The sequence below is a fragment of the Egretta garzetta genome, unplaced genomic scaffold (genome assembly GCF_000687185.1).
Source record: "Egretta garzetta isolate BGI_Z169 unplaced genomic scaffold, ASM68718v1 scaffold532, whole genome shotgun sequence".
Lineage (NCBI taxonomy): Eukaryota > Metazoa > Chordata > Aves > Pelecaniformes > Ardeidae > Egretta > Egretta garzetta.
In genome coordinates this window covers 379889-404160 of record NW_009258799.1, presented here as the reverse complement: position 1 = coordinate 404160, position 24272 = coordinate 379889, and the positions used below count along the sequence as shown (strand labels likewise).

General features: G+C 44.9%; 1 protein-coding gene across 1 annotated transcript in view; it reads left to right on the top strand.

The window, feature by feature from the left end:
* Nucleotides 1-24272, top strand: part of LOC104135943 (paralemmin-2) — a 79600-nt gene that overhangs the window by 42821 nt on the left and 12507 nt on the right. Inside the window, exons 7-8 of the mRNA XM_009649642.1 lie at nt 21408-21522; nt 22122-22143. Of these exons, the coding sequence (XP_009647937.1) occupies nt 21408-21522; nt 22122-22143 (137 nt within the window). The remainder of the gene's footprint in view (nt 1-21407; nt 21523-22121; nt 22144-24272) is intronic.

Here is a 24272-nt window from a genome sequence, read left to right as displayed (position 1 = left end):
ATAAGTGCCCAAGAGATGAGGAAGTGAATGCATTCATTCTGCTAAAAGTAGATAAATTAGTGGACCATATGCTCACCTGGCTCCCAGCATTCGATGAGATTAAACTGATACTTGCTAGATGAGGATCTTCCAGCCTTTCCTTTCCAGTTTTCTGAGGTACCTCTAATGCAACAGGACAAATCTGCTTAAAAACACCCATGCCCATGCTGAAAGTGGAAAGTGTCACTGCAGAGTCAGGAGTCGCATGCTGGCACCTGAAATGCCCAAATACCCTTCCGTGTTCACATTCTCCGGCATTGTACCCGTGGCTGAACAAGCATAGTTTGTACCAGAGCAGCATGATGCTGGCTGTAGGTTTCGGAGTTGGTTATGGGTTCAGATACATTTGAGGGCTCTTTGAGCAGGTACAAAAAGCTACCAAAGTCACCAGATGTTTATTGCTGTTCTTGTAATCTGGCAGCCTCACAGGAGATGCAGGAGAGTGAATGGGCAGCACGGTTGGTTGCATGATCATCCCCAGGCAATCAGCCCGGTCTGCACAGAGGCGAAGCGTGGTGACAGGATTTTGTGGGCACAATGCTTTGCATTGCAGCAGTTTCCCTTCCAGGACTATCAGTCCAGCATCATGCAAAATGCAAGCATCACTTCTCTGAGATCTTGAAGTTATTAACACATAGATTTCCCATCCCCTTGCCCCCTCACCAGGTGTTTCTCAGGGAAACCACCACGTGATATTGAGGAGCCAATGCCTCATCGCTCCTCACAAGACTTTATTGCAACTCCAGTTGCTGCGGTGTCCTCTGGCTGAGCTGTTCCCTTTGCCATCACCAGCTCTGCAGCAGAGGACACAATGCAGTGGGAACTTGCATGCTTTCTTTCTGCTGCCAGTGTAGCCGGGTTTCTGAATGCCCACAGCGCGCCAAGCTCCTGGCATCAGCCGTGCCCTTTCCACTGTCATCCCGTCCCCTCCTGCAGCATTCCTCCTTTCACCTTGCAGTGGAAAATACTGTTAAAGTGTGGGTGTGTACCTTGCTGGCGGCTGGTGTGCGAATTCTTGGCTTGGGGACAAGCAGGACAGAGTGCGGTGGAGAAAGCAGAGCTGTTACAATGCCCGAGCTCACTAGATGGCTCCACACACTGCAGAAAAACTTCCTCCAGCAGCAATCCCGCAGTGTAAAATCTGTTTATGCATCCAATGGTAGGGATTTTTATCATCACCATTATTATTATTATTTTCCTTTTTTTTTAATAGCTGCACCTGGGCCTCTCTCCTTGATTTTTCACCACTGTAGAAGACCTGTTTCTGTCCCCTAGGCAGCAGTGGTGAATGGGAAGCAGAAAGGGAAGCAAGTATGTGACCTTCATGATAATACTCCCTTTGTACAAACTGGTGCAGGAGCACAAGCGAAGGTTAGCATCTGGGGCTATTCTGCAGAGCTCACTAGGTCCACTGAGGTATATTTAGCATGTACATCTGAAGTTTTGTTGTATTATTTTTATTAGGGGACAAAACTCAACTAAACAAGCATTTCCTACGCTGTGATATGAGACTCCATACAATCTGTTATGGGAAGAGCCAAGGCTCAGCAAAGGAGAAATGCATGAGGGAGGGCTAAGGAAGGAAAGAGGAAACAGCCATGGGCTGTGCAAGATGTACTGGACATTTAGCACTCTCTGTTAAAAAGTTGCACCTATCTGCAATATTTTCTTGGTCCCTCTGGCCACAGTCTTTGAGTGCACTCCTGTCAAGCAGATATTCACTGCAGTACCGATTTCAGCAATAGGAGTTTGAAACAGAAAGAGAGGAAGGGCTCGAAGTCGCAGACAAATTACCAGAGTGCATCATCTTACCATGGTCCAAATGAACCATGGTAGTGAGCCTCAGCCCACCACCAGCCCTCTGCAAATGTGGGGTAAAACACAACTTCAGCCACCTTCCCAGAGGATTAAGCAACCACAGACAGGATGCACCAAGTCATCTGCTGGCTCTTGGCTGACACATTAGCTGGACGAGCTACAACAGCTAGACTTGTGTTTCTGGGTGAAAATCATCCATCCACAATTACCTACATCATGTGCATGGACATGATAAACTGAACTAGGCTCTCCCCAGCTCTTGACAGTGTGCTGTCGGAGAAAACCACACTCCTCCTTTGTCTTGCCTCTTTTTTTTTGCTGAGTGTTGGACCTTTTCATGTTCACAATTGTATTGACCTGTTCAAAAGCAGCAGCACCACTCTGCTTTCTTTCCCACCCGACCATAACACCAGGAAAGCAGGCCTGGTACCTTTGGAAACGGTTTAGAGCTGTGCCACGGGGCCAGGCAAGAGGCATCATTTGCAACACCAGAGGACCCACTGAGCTCTGTGAGGGACAGCAACCACCTCCAGGGCTGAGCCTTCATGTCGGCCGCTGTTGCATGATCAGCTTTTCCAAGGCAAGTAGGTGTTCCTGTCATTTTTAGGTTCAGACTTCAAGCCCAAACCAGGCAAATCACCTTTCCCCATCTAAACTGTGGTTCATGTCCTTCTACAAATCAATCCACCCAAGTTTTGGAGCTCAGCAAAAGGTTGTTCCCAGGTTCCCTTGCTTCACAGTTATGGAGCTTTTCAAGGACTTCTTGGCCTCTAGATTTAGGTACTACCCAAAGAGGACATGCCAGTGAAGAAGGTAGGAACAGGGAAATGCAGGAGGACTTTCTGCAAGAGGACTTTATAATCTTGATGTCCCAAAAACATAGCAGCAGGCATGCAGTGGGGACAACCAGCAGAGACTAGAGCAGCCCTGTATCCAGAAGGCCACAAAAGCACTCAATTTGGGTTTGGATTGCTGGGGAGAAGCCAGGGAGACTTACAGGCAAGGCTGGTTTGGGCACAAAGCTGCATCTTTAGACTGTTCCTACTTACCAGTGTTAACACATCATAAAGTGGCAAATAACAGCAATCCTGTACCAACAACAAAAAATACCTCTTTGTAACTGATCACAACAGTGGGCATGACTGTGAGAAGACAAAAAAATGAAAAAAGTAAAGGAGAGCAGAAAGAAGGGATGTGGGTGTTTCATGCCGCTAATGAGGCAGATTTAGTTAGAGTAGGGCATGACCAGCAAACCCACAGCTCCTGCAGGGACTGTTGTGCTTTCAGGAGCTTGCATGCTGGCTGCAAGGCATACGCCAAGGGTGCTGCCAACAGCAGAGCTGAGAACCACAAGCAGAGCCTGGGAGCTCAGCCACAAATGAGTCCAATTACAAATGAGGGAGAAAGCATTTAGACAGTTGGTGGTGTCCATCTGGTGCTTAGTGAATAACCTGCCATCCCTTTGGCCAGTCATCTCGACAGCCTGCACTTCCAACTGCCCTCATCTAGTGGTAGTCATAATGCAGCTGATGCTGCCCCAGCTTCCAGAATATGGTTGCTGGTCTCAGTTTCTATGCCGTATTTCAAATAAGCCCTTTTTAGTTTCATTTCATTTTTGCTCTGCCTGTTCCAAAGGACTGGAACAACATTCCTACTTTTGAGCTGTCTTCTGCAGATTCATGTGGTTACCCTTTTATGCCTTGAGTCAGAGAGACACTTCAACGTGTGCTTACATCCAGGTGTATCAGTCTGTCTATTCAAACCACTGGAACTACATACTCACCTACAGTTTAATGCCTGTTTATCTCTCTTGCTTAAATTCAAGGCTTTGAGTACTGCACTGTCATCTACTGCCCTATCAATTCTACCATAAACATCGATAGATGAAGCCCCTTTAAATGATAAAGCTGGAAAAATGTTCGTAACTATACACCAACTGGCACAGAAATCACAGGAGACAAACTTTCAGAAGTACCTACATCCTATTTTCAAGAGCACCTCTATCACTTTTAAGCTTTTTTGTAAATCCCTGAAGACGCCTACTTGCATCTTTTGTAACTTAAAAACTGGTCAGTAATTTCTTAATTTCCCACACCCTCAGGGTGTACACACTTACCTGCGTGAAGTAAACTGGGAAATGGGACATAGCCTTCTCAATAATACAGGCATCTTTGAAGCCTTTGCCCTTGGTCTCATGTTGTGAAATTTTAGACAAAATACATGAAAATGTTCTGTCAGTCCTGTAAACTCAAGCAGATTTTCACAATTTTCTCATATTTATTATTGTCCATTCTTACAAGAACTTATTTTACTTAAATGCTTTGTTCAGGTACCAACATAAAAAACATAGCGGGCACAGAAAGGAGACGATGGGGTCAATCGTACAGGTAAAACCAGGAATATTCACAGATTTGCCAAGACTCAGCTAAGGTTTTCTCCAGGCCAGGATCCTTGAGCATTAAGATCACTGTGAGACTCAAAACCAGACAAAGCAAACCATTTAGACTTTAGGGAATTCCTGCAAAACTTTAGTCTCTTTTCCCTAGTTGCATAGCAAGAATTTCCAGAGATGTGAAGGGAGCAGCTCTCCTTGCTACCCCATCCCTCAATGCCACTATTCCAGGTGTAGAGATTGTTCGCACAGGTGAGGAGACCCCTGGGAGGAGGTTTTGTACAGTCATGGGATCCACTGAAAACACAGAAGGCAAACCAGCTCCTCATGATCAGCCAGCCCCTCCCTGGGATCATAGCCAGGAACCCATCAGGCTCTATTTGGCTTTTCTCAGCTAGCTGCAGAACGAATAATGAACTGAGCGCAAAGTAATTTATTAGAAAGTAGGGGATTACCGCACTGCTAGATGGCTCTGAGGTTTTCTTCTATGATATTTACTCTCAGAAATGCAGTCCCGTGCCCCCTCTCTGCTATGTCCTACGGCCAGCTGCAGGCCAACCATTGAAACTTAGACCCTGGCGTGCTTTTAAAGGTACTCTTAAAAAGGAAAATAATCCCTTTTCTAACCTGTCCTGGGCTACAGGTGCTCTACTGGCTGGTTTTTGCTCCCCTGAACCAAATCAGCCCAGATTTCTGTGTTATTCCATCTTGGAAGCTCTGCAGCTCTTGGGAAGTCCAGGGGTCAAGAATTTCACCCGTCCAAGACCCACACAGGCAGGAAGCTGTCAGCTGACTCCAACCACAAACATGCAGCGCAAAGTCAAGACAAACTTTGCAGCTTCCCACAATTAAAATCGTGCCGCGTTCCAACTTCCCATGAAGCAGTAAGGGGGACTTATGATCCATCATGGAAAACAAAAAGGAGGGCATTGTCATGTTATTAAAATTCCTCTCCTTTTTTTTAATTCACACTCCAGCACCATGAGGGATCAGACAGCAATGACTCAGGTGTTGCTGATGATAGGTAATACAGAGCAAAGGGCTGGAAAAGTAAGCCCTGAGCAATCTCAGAGCAATTTTTCCCACTCATTTCTTCATTCACACAGCTGTGTAGCTGGCTCTAATTCACCAGTACAGCTCAGAAATTACACCATACTTCCAGGGATCTCTCTTCAGAATTACAGATGCTGTTCGAGCACAAATTCGGTCTCACCATTTCTCCACAGGATGGGAAGTTATCTTACATTGTAGATGAAAACCAAAGATGTACTCATGACCACCTGAGCGGGGTGGAGGGGATGTCTAGGAACTGGTTTGCTGTGATTTCTGGCTGAGACTGGAGCATGGGGAGTGCAGTACCCAGCTCTTCTCTGTCCTTCCCACCGCAAGTAGAAACTCATGAGATGTATCTGATGAAAGAAAAACATAATAGTGAAACTCAGAAAACTAAAAAATGAGATACAAGCATCATCCCTGGGAGGCCTGGATATTTATGGCTCCTCTGGTCCACCTTTTTTAATGGTGTGATGGTGTTAGGCCATTGTAGGTGACCTCCTGTACTCGTGGCAAGAGAAAACCAGGCTCTGGGCAGCAGAGATAAAACTAGAGCAGTCAATTTCTAGAGTACAGTCAGTATTCCCTTGGCTTTTTATTGCTTTCAGTGAATTCCAGGATGCTGTGGACTCACTGCTTCCACCCACCCACCTTCTGCTTCTCCTGGGGTGGTGAGCAATTTCTTGAGCTAAAATTCATTCATCATTTTATGGCATGATTTCATTCTTGCCCGGTGAGCACAGCCAGTGGGAAAAGGCACTTTGCTTTGTTCACTGAGCTGCAGTTACCACCACAGCCCCACCTTCCCTGCACTTGCATGCTGGAAATTTCTGCTGGGAGTCTGTGAAAGGAATAGCACAGAGCTCTTCACGTACCCAAGAGGACTGGCGGCCTCCCCAAAAACCCTTACCAGCGGCAGCAGCACCACCCACCAGCCCAATGGACACTCAGAGAAAATGACAAGAACAATAGCAGGAAATGTCCAAGGGTGGAAACAACAAACCAAGCACAGCCCATGTTTCTGGGGGCTTCCTGATTGGCTTGATTTGCCTCGGCAGGAGCACTTCGGATAACCTTGGAGTTATCCCACCAGGGCAAAACCTCTCCCTAGTGAAGCCGCATTTGTTCCAGTGCTTTCTAGGGCACGGGGATTTGTGCTGCCAAGCACAAATAAATAAGTGAACACAGCACAAAAGCTCTAAGATAGATCAGATGGATGAAGCAGGATCAGGACTCTGCCATCGTCTTGCTCAGGGCGGCAGCAGCTTGGTGCATCCTTCATTGCTGCTGGTAGAGAGTCTGTCCATTCCCACTGGACAGGTTCCCTGCCCCTCATCAGCCTTCACCCTGGTAAAATGGACTGTGTGTTCCTGTAAGTGAATGACAGCAGAGGACAGATTCTCAAAGCTCAAATCCAAGAAACTGTTTGCATCAAGAAACAAACAAAACAAGTAACAGCTCCTACTGGGTGTTCCCCTTCCTGCCCCGCTGCTCTTTTTCTGTCCCTGCCGTCCAAGTCACTCTTGGCAAGCGGTGCAGGGGAATGCATTTGTGTATTTGTGAGCGGCACATAATATGGGGAATTTTTAAAGGGACCTAATAAAGCTCAGTGCCTGAGGCGCGCTGACTGTCAGCGGCACATACCCACCTAATTCCTTTGTCAAGGGCTTCTGAGGGCACTTACAGGTTCAGGCAGTCGTGACTAAAGCACAACACAAAAGGTAAGGAAAGGTTTGTTAAAAGAGGTCCAAGGGAGACAGATGGGATCCCTGTAAGTTGCAGCTTTCCATGGTAGTTAAGGTAGCTGTGCTTTAACAGCCACAAGACCACCAGGATGCAGAGAAGGTGTCATCACACCAATTATAGTACTTTTGTTTGGGTTTTCACATTTCCAGTCTAACAGACTGAATTGCCTGAATTATCTGGGGCTTATTTTCATTTTTTGTAATATTCTCAGACTATATTCGATCAATCACAGGGGGTACCTTAGGTCAGAGTGTTGGGTGCTGGGCAGCACTTACTTCTTATGCCAACAAGTAAGCTTGTAAGCACCATATACCTTGAAACAACACATTTTAAGTTACTGCTGCAGAAAGCAAATAGATAATGCCCTGTTTGCACCAGAAGTCCGTTACAAAGTCCGTGCAGTCATTAGCAGAAAATCTGAGCCAAGTCAAATCAAAATCATAGAAAGCTCACATGTACAGTGAATACCTATAATTAATAAAATCAACGAACGTTTACCAGAGATAAGCATGGTCTGATGTATGATCAGACAGTATGGGAATGGCAAAATATATTGAATCAAGATGGGGAAACGGAGGCAAAGTGATTTGCTGGAGGCCACAGCAGGGATGAAGCAGACAATTCCAGCCCATGACTGCTATTTTTGTCAACACTGTTTTTCTGGTAAATAACTGCATCACCTTTTCAGTGGTGATCAGATTGCCATATGAAGGAGTCATTTGTGTGTGCTCCTGAACTGCTAAAACTCACACATGATGGGGGCAGGGAGGGATTCAAAATATCCCAAATGGGAAACCTGCAAGGGTTGAAATCCTGGTTTGTGAGCAGTACAAGCTGTCATTGACTTTGGATGGAGCTCTGCCTCAGCAGAGGCAGAAGACTCAGCTGGTGTCTGGTGTGGAAATAACCTGTGCAGGAATTCAAGGAAGACAAGAAATACCAATGAGGGCAGAAAAAAAGGCATCCTGTACCAGGACAAAGCTTGTCTTTCACTCAGTGTGCACATACTTATATATATAATATATACATATTTATGTATTGGGACAAATCCACAAATCAGAGCATTTTCAGGTGTGCTCTCAGATATTCCTGGTTAGGCTTGGACTGTAATATATCTAACATATGTATTTACAATTAGTATATACTTTCCTTAAGCATCCCTTAATCTTCTCATTGGCTTGAATGGATATTTCAGTAGGCTGATAATGCTGTGCGTTTTGGTGCCTGTGTTTAGCTAGACACCTTGTGTGAACAGTAAGACCAGAGATATTATAGTGTAGCTCCATGCATCATTTCAAATAATTTCTTCAGAAGAAATAAAGCAGTTGCAATGCGTCCCAGAACAAAACTTTGGTGCACATCTTCATGGAAATAAAGAACTTCTGCACCTTATCAACACAGCCAGAAAATTAGAATTGCCGGTGATTTTTTTTTTTTGCAGCTTTGCTATTTATCTTAATGAAGATCTTGAGTTTGCTAAAAGCCATGTGGCACTGCAGATAAACAAGCAAATACTGATGTAACCACTGCTACATTGTATTAGCATCCATTCCAGGCAACCTAATAAGTACATCAGAAGAAGAAGAATATTTACATTAAAAATATTTATATCCTTGAGAGTGGAAAAGAAAACCCCAATCTTTCATCCAAGAGAAGTGGAAAGAATTGTCACTACAAGCTGAGCAAGAGAGGAAAAACACAGTTCAGAAAAAAATTCGGAAGAAATTATGCTTCACAGTAGGGAAAAACCAACAGCACACCCTTTTGTCTGCTGTATGTAGATTGGCTACAGAGAAAGTCCTTCCGTTAGGTCAGTTGCTAGCCCTGTAAAATGGCAGACGTTCTGCCAGGCTCTTCTTTTCCTCAGAAGGTTTGGACATACATATCTTTGCTGGTATTTGCATGGCACTGTCAAAATGGCTTTTCTGAGCATCCCCCCAGAGAGGCTGAGTAGTGCACATCCCACATCACTGCTCCACCCTGGGTAGTCAAAGCTGCAGGTCAGCATGGCTGCACGCCACATGGGCTCATGGCTCTTGCTTCATCGTCCCCCAACATTCACCCTTCTCTCAGCAAAAGAGCTGCAGACACAGCTCAGGAAAAGAAATAGGGGGAAAAATATTACCAAGTGTCTCCAAATCCCATTAACTCTTTTCACTCTGGTGGACTCACAAACTTTTGCCCAGGCCCTTTTAGGTGAAAGTTCTCCTATACACTGATGGAAAATTGCATTCTAGTAACCAGATTTCCATTGCTGGTGGCATGGTCAGGCATCTCTCAACATCAACAGCAGCATTCATGCAGCCTATATGTTGGTTGAGCAGTCAAAAGTGAACACCCTGGGCTCACATGATGGAGAGAGCGGAAAAAGAGAGGAAAATGAGGAGACAGTACACATGAGGATAATGTTTTAATAGGAAAGGGAGTTATATGATTGGAGAAGTAATGAATGGAAATGAGTAACGAGTTGCAAGGAGGCAGGAGTGGCCAGGAGGTTTCAGAAGGGCAGGCAATGGGGCACAGGGAAGGGTGATGAAGGGAGGGGATCCACCAGGAATGGCAGCACAGGAGTGAGACAGGATGCAGCAAGCAGCAGGAAGAGGAGGTAGAAGAGAAAAGAGAACAGGGGGAGGAAAAAGAAAGGAAAAGGAGACAGGCAAGGTTGGTTTAGAACACGTTTCCCTGTCCTCTGGTCTTCTGCACTGTACTGGCAGAAAACAGTGGCAGTGGGCCAGAGATGAGGAGCTAGCTTAAATCAAGGGGACCCATATGTCTCTGGTTACCTGAAACTGAGAGCAAGGCACAGCAACGCTTGTCTCTGGTCCAAGGATGCAGCTATGGTTGACTGACAAGGTTGAAGGGATGGCAAATGCTGGAAGAAGCAATAAAATCAGAGCAAAAGAGTCAGGGCTGAGCAGCTACAGAGAGCAAAGCTGGATTCAGGGCAAGTTGGGAAAACCTGTCATGCTTCTAAGACACGGTCCAGTGTCTGCTCTTGACTCCCGTGCTCTGCAGAAAAAACTGAGATCAGTTTGTTTGCTGCCCAAGCATGTCCTGTGGGCATTTAAGGTACAAGAGCACTCAACTGCTGAGGTGCAGACAAGCATCACCAAGTCCCCAAACACTACTCTAGGTCACCACCAGAGCTGACGTCCTGATGTCCTGGAGCTCTGCCAGGTGCTTCTCTTGCGCTGTCCCCTCTGCCGCTGCAGTGGCCCATGGGTGACCGAGAGGGACAGGAGCACTGCTCTCTGCAAGAGCCTCATCAGCTCCCTGGGAGGAGCAGACAGGAGCACAGAGAGCACCTCTCCACGTCTCACAGTCCAAGGGCAGGAAGCTAGAGCTGATGGTTGAGGAAAAAGCTGCCATGACCTGAGGTCCAGGCAGAAAACAACACACCCGCTCCAGCCCTAGCTAACAGCACTACCTTTAAGCCCAGTCTCCCATGTGTTTTGCTTTTCAATGCAGCACTGCCTGCATTCTGAGCTTGCAGAAGTTTATTGCTTTTCTGCTGCAGACCCTCCAGGAGCAGCTGTAGTCTTCAATAAGCATAGTGAAATGAACAGCCGGTGTCTGTCTGAAGTTTCTGCTGTGGACAGCCACTTAACCTGGAGGTTACAGGGCCCACCGTGCAGCAGCTGGCAATTCTGCTGCAACCCAAGGGGTGTAAATTAGATGTAATGGAATCAAAGAATGACAGAATTGTTTCAGTTGGAAAATACCTTTAAGATCATCAAGTCCAACTGTTAACATAGCACTGCCAAGTCCACCACTAAACTGTGTCCCTGAGCACCACATCTAGATGTCTCTTAAATACCTGCAGGGGTGTGGACTCCACTTCCCTGAGCAGCCCATTCCAATGCTTGACAACACTTTTGGGGAAGAAATTTTTCCTCATATCCAATTTAAACCTCCTCTGGCACAACTCGAGACCATTTCCCCTCTTCCTATCGCCTGTTCCCTGGGAGCAGAGACCGACCCCCACCTGGCTCCCCCTTCCTTTCAGGGAGCTGCAGAGGGTGATAAGGGCTCCCCTCAGCCTCCTCTTCTCCAGGCTGAACACCACCAGCTCCCCCAGGCGCTCCCCATCAGCCTTGGGCTCCAGACCCCTCACCAGCTTCGTTGCCCTTCTCTGGACACACTCCAGCAACTCAATGTCCTTCTTGGAGTGAGGGGCCCAACGCTGAACACAGCGTTCGAGGTGTGGCCTTGCCAGTGCCCAGTACAGGGGGATGATCACTGTCCTAATCCTGCTGGTCACACTATTCCTGATACAAGCCAGGATGCTGTTGGCCACCTTGGCCACCTGGGCACACTACTGGCTCATAGTCAGCTGGCTGTCAACCCGTACCCCCAGGTCTTTTCCCCCAGGCAGCTTTGCCTGGCTCATGCTCTGCCGTGAGCTCCCCGTGACCCTTGGCAGCTCATCTCTCAGCTGACTCTGTAAATCAGGGACAAAAAGTGGATTCCCAGTCTGTACATGGGAGGCTGAAATCTCTTCAGGGCAAATAAATACTTCTAGTAATTTTTTTTTTTATTTTTTTTTACTTCCCTTCATTAGAAAAGAAGGTGGAGATAAAGCTCACACCCTTTTCCGTGCTTCCTGCCTTCCCTGCTACGTAACTGTATGTGTATTTCCAGTATATCTGTATGTATAGGAATTGCACAAAAACATCCTTCTTCCTTGGTTGCGGTGTGGGTGCTGCATAAGGTCACACATTTGTTTTGATCGTACATCTGCGCTAACCTTGAGTATCGCTGCAGTAGCCAGCGCTGCTGCACTATGGAAGAACAAGCACTCCACTGTCATCCTCCGATTGCTCTCCCTCTATTTCTTGGACCTCGCCCAAGATATAAATAATGCAGTTCACTGTACAGCTGAACTACTGGCATCTGTTACTAAACCTAAATGAATTTTCATGTGCATAGCTGCAATGTGCCAGAAAACTCTTTTTCACAGGGCTAGCCACACCTGTGTTGCTTTTCTGATCTCTGGATGCATGCTGCCATGTACGGGGATTTTGTGCTGGGGGGGAACGGTACATGTGACCCTCCTTCACCTGGACCACGTCCTGCAACACATGCCCTGCAATCCCAGGTCCCACCACATTCATTGTGGCCTTCCTGGAGCCTATTCCTCATGCTCCAAGTGCGTGGCCAGTCCCCTGAAGTACACCTCCATGGTAGGAGCAAAGCACAATGTGGGAGAGGGAGAGGATTTCACAGCAGCAAGCCACATGGGCATGTTTGTCCCTTGTACTCTTGTGTGTCCTCAGGCATCCCAGGGACAACTCTGCTGGTGCTTGTCCTGCCAAGTTTACTCAAAGCTGTGGGAGAAAAACAAGTTTCTGCAGGGTTCGGTGTCCTCACCAAGGCTTTGCACCTCCACCTTCCAATGATAAAGTACAGTGCGCATGTCCTCTCTCAGGTGGCCATTTTATCCTCCCTGCCTTTCTCCTGCCATCCCAGAGGATAACAAACAACGAGCCACAGGTGATGTGTCCCTGTACTTGCAGTGTCAATCCCATATGTTGTCTGGAGCGACTCCCTGTCTGTCCAGACACGGAGCACTGCATGTCTGGTTTTGTGCAGCCCAAGTATTTTATTTCAGCTGTGGCTCTCACTTAATTTACTTTATTTTAATGTTTTGGACACTGGACCAAGAGGCTTCAGAGGCAAGAGACTTGCCCTCTCTCTGGGCTGGGAGGGAAGAAGAAAATTATAGCAATGGTGAAGAGGAGAGACAAAACCCAGCTTCACCAGGAGGAGCCTAACTATCCATTTTTGTCTCACAGGGCTGGACAAAGAAACCAGGACATTTGTGCCATTTGTTTTAAACACAAGTGCTCCAAAAGCTGGACGATTCAAAAGCCCCACCAGGGTGGGTTAAGCTATCAGGGTCTTTACTTTGCTGGTCAGGGAAATAAAGGGGCTGGGTAAGATCTGCCAGCTCCTGCCTGGAGTCTGGCCTGGAGCACAAATAAGAGCTTTCAGATTAAAACACTCTGGTATAAGCGGTCAGAGAGAAAATAAGTGGACTCTCCGCTCTTTCACCTCTTTGGCCACTGGCCAGGGGACTGGGTTCAGTCCAGGGCTTTTTTTTTTTGTTTGTTTTTTCCCCCTCCATTTCCCAAATGAGGGTCAAACCATGTGGTCCTCTGCTGTAAGGGCAAGCATCCAAGGCGTAGTGATTCACTGATTTCCAGTCAGTGATCTGCCCTCTTCTGAGGCAGTAGGAAGTTCTTAAGGTTGCAATCTCACCCAAGCTGGAGACATTCCCATTTGAAGAAGACTGGAAGAACTTGGCCCTGGAAGGCTCACACTTGTAAAAGTCCACAGAAAAGTGTGGGCTGTAAATGCCGTGGGGGCAAGAAGTTGTGTGATAAGGTCATATGAGATGATACTGGAATGAGATAACATCCTTCTAAAATAGAGAAAAAGCAGGTAATGAAAAAGTGGTTCCAGCTGGAGGAAGAGTCAACTCAGGGAGCACTGAAGGTCCCCATGCTTGGGAGATTTAATGCTGCATCAGGCAAACCACCACCAAAACTTAATACACAAACAATGTTGTTTTGGCAAGGAAGGGACGTGATCATATAACTTCCACACTTCCAGGTCAAAGCATTTGCAGTACATCGACACTAAGCCTTCTACACCTGTACCAGGCAGTGCTTTACTAACTCAGGGTAAGCTAGTGCTCGAGAAATCCTGTGACCAGTGCTTGACTTTTTGGCTTGATTTGTCTAACCTAGCAGAGATTAACCTGGTCTTAAATGAGGCAGATGCAAAATATTAATATACCGCTGTCTTTCTATTCACGTGTGCATACACATTTACTTCAAACAGTAAAGGGAACTATAGAGAGTTTTTCCTCTCTTTCCAAGTTCATCAGCTGTTACTAGGATGCAACTTTTGCTTAGTGAAGGGAATGGTTTCCCTTCCTGTCTATTCAGGAAGATTCATACAGATTACTGGAGCAAGCCATTCAGCATCGTGCCTGAATCTCATTTCCAAGCATTGATTGGTGATAATGTATTCCCAGTCATTCAAGTCACGGAGGTTTTGCCTTTTCAAAGATGCTAATTAAGTTTGCTGCTCTTGATTATCAGCTGCAGTCTGTAAACAACAGCCTTTTGGAAATCATAAGATGTGCACTGCCAGCTTTCCTCTTTGAGGGTGAGCCATTTAAAAAGGATGAGCTCTGCAGAAAAACTAAACTAAGAGGCATTGAATTACTCAGTTCTGGAATCCCATTTCAGATCCTGCAACAGACCTGAAATCAAGCGGGGTTTTTTGCCATCAGCACTGGCTGTGTGTCGATATACAGTGACATCCACAAATGGTCTGACTGGCCTTGGCACAACTGCTTGATGTTTGCTAAGAAAACTAAGCCAATATGGAATCTAAACCAAATATTAGCCAGTGATGTCACCCTCCCCTACAGCAGATGAAGGGCACTGTTCATGGCTGTGTCACATAGGTAAATGCTCCAGTTTCTTAGGTGTCTTGGTTTACAGCCAGGTTGCTGGTGCTTGACAGTTTATATGGGTATACACAGTGTGTCAAGGGCTGAGGTGCTGGACTGGGGTTTAAAGTACAGTTCCCCATATCTTGTCCAGTTGTTCTGGTTTAAAGAGCCTAAATGCAAGACTTACACAACTTGCAGGGAGAGCCCTTTCCTTTTCCCCTTGCAAATTCATTTTCCAAGGGTATTCTGAATGCGGGTGAGCAAACAGGTACCCTGCTGCCCCCAAAACCTTTACAGTGACCAAGAAGGGGGAATGAGAGGTGCATGGGGTGGAGCATTTTTGCCAGTGCTCTTTTGCACCGCAGGAAAAGGCACATGGCTCCAGGCTTGCAGAAGGGTGGTCCCTGTATGTCATTTCAGTTTCTGGGTTTGCTGTGTGGTCAAAAGCTTCATGAGGGCAAGATCCTTGAGATGGGCATGAAGTTTGTGAAGAGGTCAATTTCATCCCTACAGGCAAGCCCAGTTATTCCTAAACTTGTGGTGTTTAACTTTCTGTCTAGTAAGCATCAGAGGGGTTTGTTGTAGTTCTCTGCGTGCGAATCTGCCATTTTAATACCAGCTGTAACACCTCAGGGGGTTCAGCTCGGAGAGACCTGGCACTAATTGCTGATATATAGGACCATGTCTTCTTTGTGCCTTTTATATCAGGTTGACTTAGACCATCAGTCAAGCAATAGCAAAATAATCAGTTTACAGCTGAGCCATCCCCCATTCTACTTATGCATCCATCACCTTTTCCCTTTGAGTGTTTACTCTGATTAGGTCTTTCCTGTTTTCCTCTTAAGTTCTGAATGCTTGTATATTTTCCTTATTAGTGCTGATGAATGTTCTTTTTTCCACTGACATGTCAGTGTGTATGCAGCAGACATAAATTCTGTAACATTTCTTTCTTTCCTGCAGAAATGACATGAGTATTCCTCGGGTGCAAACCTGCATGCAGAGCTAGTACAAGCTAAAGAAACTGGTCCATAAGCCTTCAGCTGTTCTCCCTGTTTAAAATGCTGTTACCATCCCACCCCAAAAAACAGAACACTGCTAAGCCAAATGTAGGTATCCCTAGAAATCATGTGTCTGCCAGAGTTAATTAGCCGGATAGGGGAGGCTGTTTTGTTCAAGTGTAGTTCTGCTTACTTGGGATTCGTGTGCTCCTGTTGCAAAGCAGTGTGACTCTGCACCAGCTGTGTGGGTGCCCTCAGAAACAGCCTCTGCCTTTCAGCAAAGAAGAAAATGACAGCCCAAGCCTGTGGGTTTCAACATCTTAGCATGCAAAACAGAGGAAATCCTTCACCTAGAGAAAGTGCATGCATCACTTTCAGGCTGGAGCACGAAACAGAGTCCTATATCCAAACATAATGTTTGCTGGGTACTGAGTGCTAAACGTAAACATGCAGATGTACACATACCACACTACCAAACCTCTCCTTCTGCCTCTTCACCTCTTAGGTCTCCCTTCTTAATTCCCATTTTTGTCACCTGAATTAAAGTCTTCTGTGCTGCCTGACAACTCTGTTGTTCCCTGATCCCACCATCTGTGCAGGAGGACTCATTTGCTGCTTCCACCTCCAGTCCTCTCAGAAACTGCACTGCCTGCCTTGCCTACACTCACGTGGCCACCTGATTGGGTCAAAAGTCCCACCAAACACACAGACTAGACTTCCTTTAGCAGCCTGGTGCATCCCCTTCCCCTGCAATAATGATCAGTTCTGGTCTGAATTTTGTGGTGCATGATGTCTGATAGCAGACTACAAAAAAGAGAGCCTGTGGGTAGCCTTAAAAATTTCATTTTTTCCTCCACTATTGGGGAGTTTCAAGCCCCAGTCGGAAGAAGCCATGAGCTGATCCTGGTCTGAGCTCACAGCCAACCCTGCTTCGAGCAGGAGGTTGGGCTAGAGACCTCCTGAGGTCACTTTCAGCCTGAATTATCCCACGAGCCTGTAATCTTACTAGCCAAGGAATCAGGGTGCCCCCAAACAGCAGCAAAATGCTGCCCAAGAGACAGCATTCCTTCTGCTGTTCGTGCTTTCTTTCCCTTCATAGCAGGACAGCACTGTTAACGTGAGCAGGATGGTCACCTGGCTTACATGGGCAGCTCTTCTCAGCCCCCCCTGAAAATCCTGTTATAGCCTCAGGTGCTCATGGCAGCCGTCCATTAAAGAAAGCTGCAGGACAGACAGACTGGCAGCAAGGCAGGGCTGGCTTTCTGAGTGGCAAAATCTCCTCTGTTTGTTTCTGTGATATTCAGGGAAATAGGGCTCTGTGTACATCCACTGAAAAAACACACCCATGCCAAAACAACTCCAGACTCCCTCACTCTTTTTTTTTCCCCTTATATAAACAGTTTAGCAAATCCCACTGATCAGATAACTGCTTGGGCCAATAAACAGCAATAGTAACAGTCTGTCTTACACCACTTCTGCCTCATCTGGATGTCCATTTTATTTCTTATTTTTTCCATACAGCACTCCAGATATTGTAGCTGTTTATTTAATTGGCTTTACTGTGGTCGTCTTTCAAACACCAGCCTAAAATCTGCTAAGAAGCCAGGAACAAGGAAATTATAAGGTTTCCTTGCCAGATGTCAAATGACAATTGAGGCAAATCCTTTTTAAGCTGGGCTAGAAGAAAAGGACATTATTGAATATTTAACAGGTTTACACAGGAAGAATGCAAGCACTTTGTATATGTCCATAAGTGTACACGTGCATTCTGAATGGATTTATTACCGTTTAAAACTTATATAGCATGTTGCTCAAAACAGATGTGGTATTAGTGCATTTTGGTTTTCAGACCAAATTTGCAAGTCTCTGTTGTATCTTGTTACTAAAACAGCAGGCAGTTCTCCTTATCACTCAGTAATTCTGATGATATGAAGCTCACTAAAAAAATAAAGGGTACAAAACAGCCTTCAGTTTGCATTATTAGTTTAATTTTTGCATTGCTGGCCCCTACCTAAGAAGGCAGCCCAAAGGAAATGGTGAAGACTCTAGGTCCAAATTTTCCAGTGAGGTCTGTAAGTGCCTAGATGGTTTGCTGATGAATGTATACAACAGCTTACATAGAAACTGTGCCCTTCAGTATTTCTGTTGCCTCAGTACTTCAGCAGCATTACCTCAGCCTTTAAGCCTAGAGAGTACAGACAAGAGTGGTATAAAATTGAGTGAAAAGGCATGAAGCAACCTCCTGTGGATATTAATGCTTGGTATATGACCCCTGTGCTATGTAACAGGTACATTTGGGCTGAATGATCCATACTTTTCCTGCCACAATTAGGAATTCAGACCCATTCTACACAGGGCCTGGGAGACTGTCATTCTACCTGCACCAATTTCACAGAATCACAGAATGGCAAGGGTTGGAAGGGACCTCGGGAGATCATCTAGTCCAGCCCTCCTGCTCAAGCAGGGTAACCCAGAGCAGGTTACACAGGACTTCGTCCAGGCGGGCTTTGAATATCTCCAGAGAAGGAGACTCCACAGCCCCTCTGGGCAGCCTGTTCCAGTGCTCTGTCACCCTGTAAGTAAAGAAGTTCTTCCTCATATTCAACTGAAACCTCTTATGCTTCATTTTGTGCCCATTGCCCCTTGTCCTGTCACTGGGCACCACTGATGAGAATGGCTCTGTCCTCATGACATCCACCCTTGAGATATTTGTACATGTTGATTAGATCCCTTCTGTCTTCTCTTCTTCAGGCTAAATAAGCCCAGCTCTCTCAGTGGAAGAAGCACAATTTGCACCTATGGGATGAGTGTGTATGCATTCTTACTCTATGTCACATAGGAAATCCGAGTCCCTACCAACTTCACCCATGTTTCTAAATCCTAGCACCTCTGTCTCCATCCCTCTCCTCTTTAGCAAGTTGTTGTTAATACCACTTCTGAAAGGAACTGAAGAACAGATTTGGGGAAAAAAAAATAAAAAAAATCAGGACATGTTGTCAAAATAGCGTAACCTAATGTTACATCTGCCCAATTCATTTTAATGGTGAGGGTAGGCTGGCAAGAGTGAAGCAGAAACTGAGCAAGTGAGTCAGGAGGCAAGGATAAAAGTGACATTAAAAAATGAAAAAAAAAAAAAAAAAAAAGAGCAAGTAGCCAGAAAGTAAGAAAATAAAAATCCAGTCAATCACTGGGTGTGCATGTGCAAGTGCACATCTGCATGCATTAGAAGCAAACTTTCTCTGGAAGATGAAACAATTCATGACAAACCTTCAACAATTTTGAGCTGGTGCACAAAAAATGGTCCAGTTATGATCACCCCAGATTACAAGTCCACTTGCTTACAACCTTACTGACATCACATAGGCTCACAGTGTTTTTATTGTCATAAATTATTAACTAATGTCCAGTTCATTTGACATAAAAAGGACATTTCTTCCCCTGTATTTTGTTGTTGCTGACTTCTATGCACTTCCATTTTCCAGTCTCACCCTGGATCACGTAGCAAGCAAAATATACCAGGCTACAGAATATGTATCCTGAAAATGCTGCTTGGCGATTCACTTGGGAAGAAAAGAAACGTAAACCCCAACTGACCCAGCTTCACAATGTAATTTCACCAGACAACGCAGCAGAATATTTCAAATGTCTTTATCAACAAGGTCTTAGCATATGTGGATCTAATCATTCCCAGTGATACGGAAGGAAGATAAGACACCTTCCTGTTGACTTCTAAATTCATTAAGTAAGAGCATGGCAATGGCTGACTTCAGTGACAAATTATTTTTTTCACTTCACTAGGTATTTTAGAACATTGCCTGGGAAGAAAAGTCAAGATGAAACAGTATTTGTTGAAAGCTTTCTCCCTGAATCACAACATGAGGGGGGGGAAATTCTTCCTCTATCAAATTGTTCCATTTCATGAAAACAAAATATTTTGTATTTTTAACATTTTTGTATTCATTTGGAGAAAACATTAAGTGGATTGGAGCAATACTTTCCAACAGTTCATTTTAAAATCACTGCAATTAAGCTATTTCAACTTGGAGATGAGGGGATTACCTTTAAGAGAGAAAAACCCTCATGAATTTGAGACTATTAAGTATTCACATACTTCAGGAAGAAAAAATCTGCCTTTTTCCACCTGCAACAGCTTGAGGTTGCCTCCCTTTAATGGAAAACATTACCAGCAAGTGTCATATATTTTTCATCCTTGCACAATTAGAAAGTGGGGAAAAATTTCCCAGGTGGGTGCCTTAAGTTAGACCCTCGCATCTATATTTAGACACATGAATTTCACAAGCAAGTCAAACTGTCAAGCCCCCGAAAGGAGCAATCCCTCCCTCCCTCCTCCCTACCTGCTGACTATAACCTTCTCCTTGCCCTCTGCCTTGTGATTAAAAAAGCATTAACGAAGTCTTGTGCTGAGCGGGGCAGGGAAAGATGTGTCCCTTTAGCTTGGATCAGTGCCCTCATCCTTCACATGAGAAGTGGTGGGAGAAAGGCAGGAGCAAGCAGCGGTGGGTAATGAAAGTACTGGGTAATGCTGATCTGTCATATTCAAAGAAATACAGTAGGGAGCACAGCTAGGACAGCTAACCCAAACTGACCAAAGGGCTATTCCATACCATAGAATGTCATGCCTGGGGGGGGTGGGTTAGTCGGTCGGAGACGGGGAAGAGTGATTGCTGCTCGGGACGGGCTGGGCATCGGTCAGCGGGTGGTGAGCAATTGCATTGTGCATCATTCGTTTTGTATATTCTATATATTCTCACCATTCTCATTATTACTATTATTATTATTCTTTTTCTCTTATTAAATTGTCTCTATCTCAGCCCACAGCTCTTACCCTTTTTTTTCTTCCTGATTCTCTCCCCCATCCCACCGGGGGCGGGGGGGGTGAGCAAGCGGCTGCGTGGTGCTTAGTTGCCAGCCAGGTTAAACCGCAACATGGTCCCAGAAGCTGTGAGCAACTACAGCTCTTTCTGTAGACAAAGGGAGGTTTAGGTAACTATCCCTGTTCAGAAGTGTTCATCTTGGCTCATATTAGAAATTTTTTGTGTATGTGTGTGAAAAGTGAGAAAATAAAGATAGTGGTATACAAGAAAAGGGAGAGAGAAAGAGGGAATATTTCTGCACCTACATAAATCATGCTAATAGAAGGAGGTTTGAGTTAAAGTAATGGAGAATCTAACCCTGATTAAAGCGTACCCCAAATCACAATCAACACATCTTAAGGAGTCAGTGCCATTAGGTCTTGACAAGAGAAACGAGAGTGCTGAATGCTTACTGCCTAGCAAAATAAGTTTATTTTCTTGAGCAGCCTGTGTATTTTATTACCTGAAGCCTCTGGGGTCCCCAGTATCATGCAGTAACAGTAGAAAGCACAGACAGATATCCTAAAGCATTATTGTGGGGAGTGGGCAAAGTGCTGGTTCAAGAGAAACTCCTAACACAACTGGTTGACTGCCAGCTTCCAACAACTATTTCCCATTTCATTGTCTGGAGTACGGAAGCATTAGAAGACACCTATTCCTCTAATTATTACTGCATATTTATGGTTATATCCCATACTGTGATTTCTAAAATGAAAGTGCATATCTGAGAGATGTTACAGGAATCAGGGTGAAGGGATACCGAGGTGTATTTTTAGTATCTGCTTTTGCAGAGGTGGGTAGTAAGAGAATTACTTTTTCTTTTAAATAGATCTGTCCAGTTTACAAATAATTCACATGCCCTTCATGCGCTAGGAAAGCAGTTGTGAATAACAAGACTGAAAGTTGTTCCCAATGACATTTGAAATGTCTAATTAATACCTAGGAAACTATGGCTCATTGAAATAATTTTTACATGTTTTATTTTTGTGTGTATGTGCATGTCTGTATGTCTTCCACAGGCTGGAACAAGAAATACAGAAATTAGAAAGTGAGGAATCCCAAATATCTGCCAAAGAACAAATCATTTTGGAGAAACTAAAGGAGACTGAGAAATCTTTCGACAACTTGCAAAAGGTATTTAAAAAAAAAAAAAGACACTCACGGCACCGACTGAAACCCAGGTAGACTCTTAGCCCTGTTTGAAAGCAGCAGTTATAATTCATGCACTTATTGGAAGACTGAGGGCAGTTGCAGAGCACGTAGCTCAAACCAGGATGAACAAGACTAGAAAAGATATAGAGGCATCAGATCTACTTTGATTGGAGTATTTGGATTTCCCCTTCCTAATCCAGCTTTTTTTGAAGAGGGATTTCAGAGACTATCTCCTATCTTATCAGCAGGGAAGTAATGTGAGCTTTCGGTCCCACTGAAAGATGTCAGCAGGATCCTGAAAGGCATCTCAAACTTCCCCACACCCAGTGGCACCCAGAGATACTGGCATTTGCCACAAATGCCACTTCTGCAACAAACAGCAGTGTTCTCCTTTTAGTTGCACCATGTCCCTCTCCCTCAGGCTCCCATGTCACCTAAGCCCGAGGAGCCACATCCCCAGTTACTCATTTAAAAATTACCATGAATCATAAAAGCAAGCCTAACATAAAAATCATGACTTCATGCAAATTATACCCAAAATACAAAAGGTTTAACCAACATTTTTTTTTTTTCCTTCACAGAGTTTCTCACACCAGGATGGTGGTAAGTGCCTTTTTATTATTGCATAGATTTGAGTTTAACAAGAGTTGTCGCTATAGCTTTTTTTCAGAGATTTACAGAGTGGAGGGTTCTTCTATTCATTGTATGTTTCTGATTAACTGATAGAGCCATTACCTTTTTCTTTGTTATTGCTACAGTGCAAGCACAAACATCACTATTGTGGTGAAAGAGTATTCCTTTAGCAGAGCTCCACCTCTTCTTATGTACACACAAGGGAAAAGAACAGCATGGATGACTTAAAACAGACATCATACAACTTCTGTTATTGACCCCTTTCAGCACATGATAGCCCTGCACTGCAGACTCCTTTTCTCCTCTCTCTGGTCAATCTTCTCCATTGTATGTGCTCATGCTCTGATCATAAACAGTTAAATACAATGAGGACTATTCCCAATATACAGGAACAACTGTTAAAATTAGATTACTTCACTGATGAATGATGTTCTCTGCATGATGATTCTTACAGAAGGAAAACCTTGCATGGGTGGATGAGGATGTAGTAATTCCCAGTGTGCGAACTCCATGTCCCACTATGTGCCTAAATACTGAAATACATATTCAGCTGTCTGAGTGAGCAAATAGTACAGCTAGTTCCCAGAAAGATAGAGAGACCCTTGTAGTGCCTCTCCAGGATCCTCAGGACCCAGGAAGGATATCATGCTGATCCATCTGCAGATAAATCTGTGCTCCAGACACTCATTCTCAGTACATGTCTTTGAACTAGAAAGATTCAAAATACTGAGACCAAGACTAGCTCCTCCAGCTGCTGACAAAGCCATGCTCAACTGTATTGTGGGTATGGATGAGGAATACATAGCATGATCCTAACATTAAAGCACTGGGACACAATGGAAGGTTAGCATGTAGTATATGAGCTGACTTGGACCTGTCTTTTTGACGTGATTAATATTACTTGTAAGAGGGTTTTCTTTTTAACTCAAAGATCTGGTTCAGAAATTTTCACTTCTGTTAGCAATATAATTCAAGTTTTACGTTAAAAAAAAAGAAGTCCCAGAAAGGATGCTCCATGGTAAGAACTTACTCTTCCTTCCTCCTGGAGCATTTGAAATAGGCTACCACAATGTAAATAAAGATCCAGAATGGCAAATGCTTTGTACCTACGCAGAGTTTCACTATGGTTGTTGGTAAGTTTACTAAAGAGGAATGGTGCCTACAGGAATTAGTACCTGAAGTGCACAGGAGCTTTTATGATTCTTGCAAAACATGGTCTGCCTCTTCATGCATGTTGTGATAAAATGGGAACCAAAGGAAGCCCCAGCTAGCAAATACAAAGCGGTAGTTTCCCTGAAGGTATTTTCTTGTAGGAATGTAGTATTTCATTGGGTTCAATAGGAGCCTCACTGCTCTCCAGATCCTGCCTGCTTTCAGTGGATCCCTCCCTCACAGACTGAGCCAGAAGCAAGGACAGCTCATGATTTCTGAAGGGTGACAGAAAACTGCGAAATTATGCTAAAGAGAAGAGAGAACCTCGAGAATAAATGTGCAAGCAGAGAGAGCAGGGGGTATAGCTAAGTTAACTGGTACCTCTTCCCTTCCAGACCACTTGCTTTATATATCTTGTCTCTTCCTCTCAGCAGCTGGTCCTTGTGGGTTGAGGCAGACCCAGGTCATCCTCTAAGCAGTACTGTAATCTGTTCCTCTGGGGGTGATGGGGACTGCAAGCTGTCCTGTGAGCCCTGACACTGTGGGCACAATGTGATGGTACACCTTCACACAGTGAAAGCTGAGCAGGTCCTCTGTTTTCTGCTCTCTGGCAACAGTCTGTGAGGGTAGCTGATCAGAGAAGTAAGAAAACACGTACATAGCTAGCTGCAATCACTTTGATACCATAGATTTTTTTTCCTTCCTTCAAAAACATGTAGGACTTGCTTTGTTGCAGCAGATCAGCCATCTGTCTGGCAACCATCTGTAAACACATGCTGCAGAGGAAAATGGTAAGAGCCATTGGATAATACAGAAAAGCTGTGTAAAACACAGGGACAAACCAACACAGACCTGTTGGGGTAATTTCTTCAATTGCTGCCACATCCTGAAAGACTTCCAGTCCATAAATCTCACATTAGTTTGCCCTGTGTGCATCCCTCTCTTTA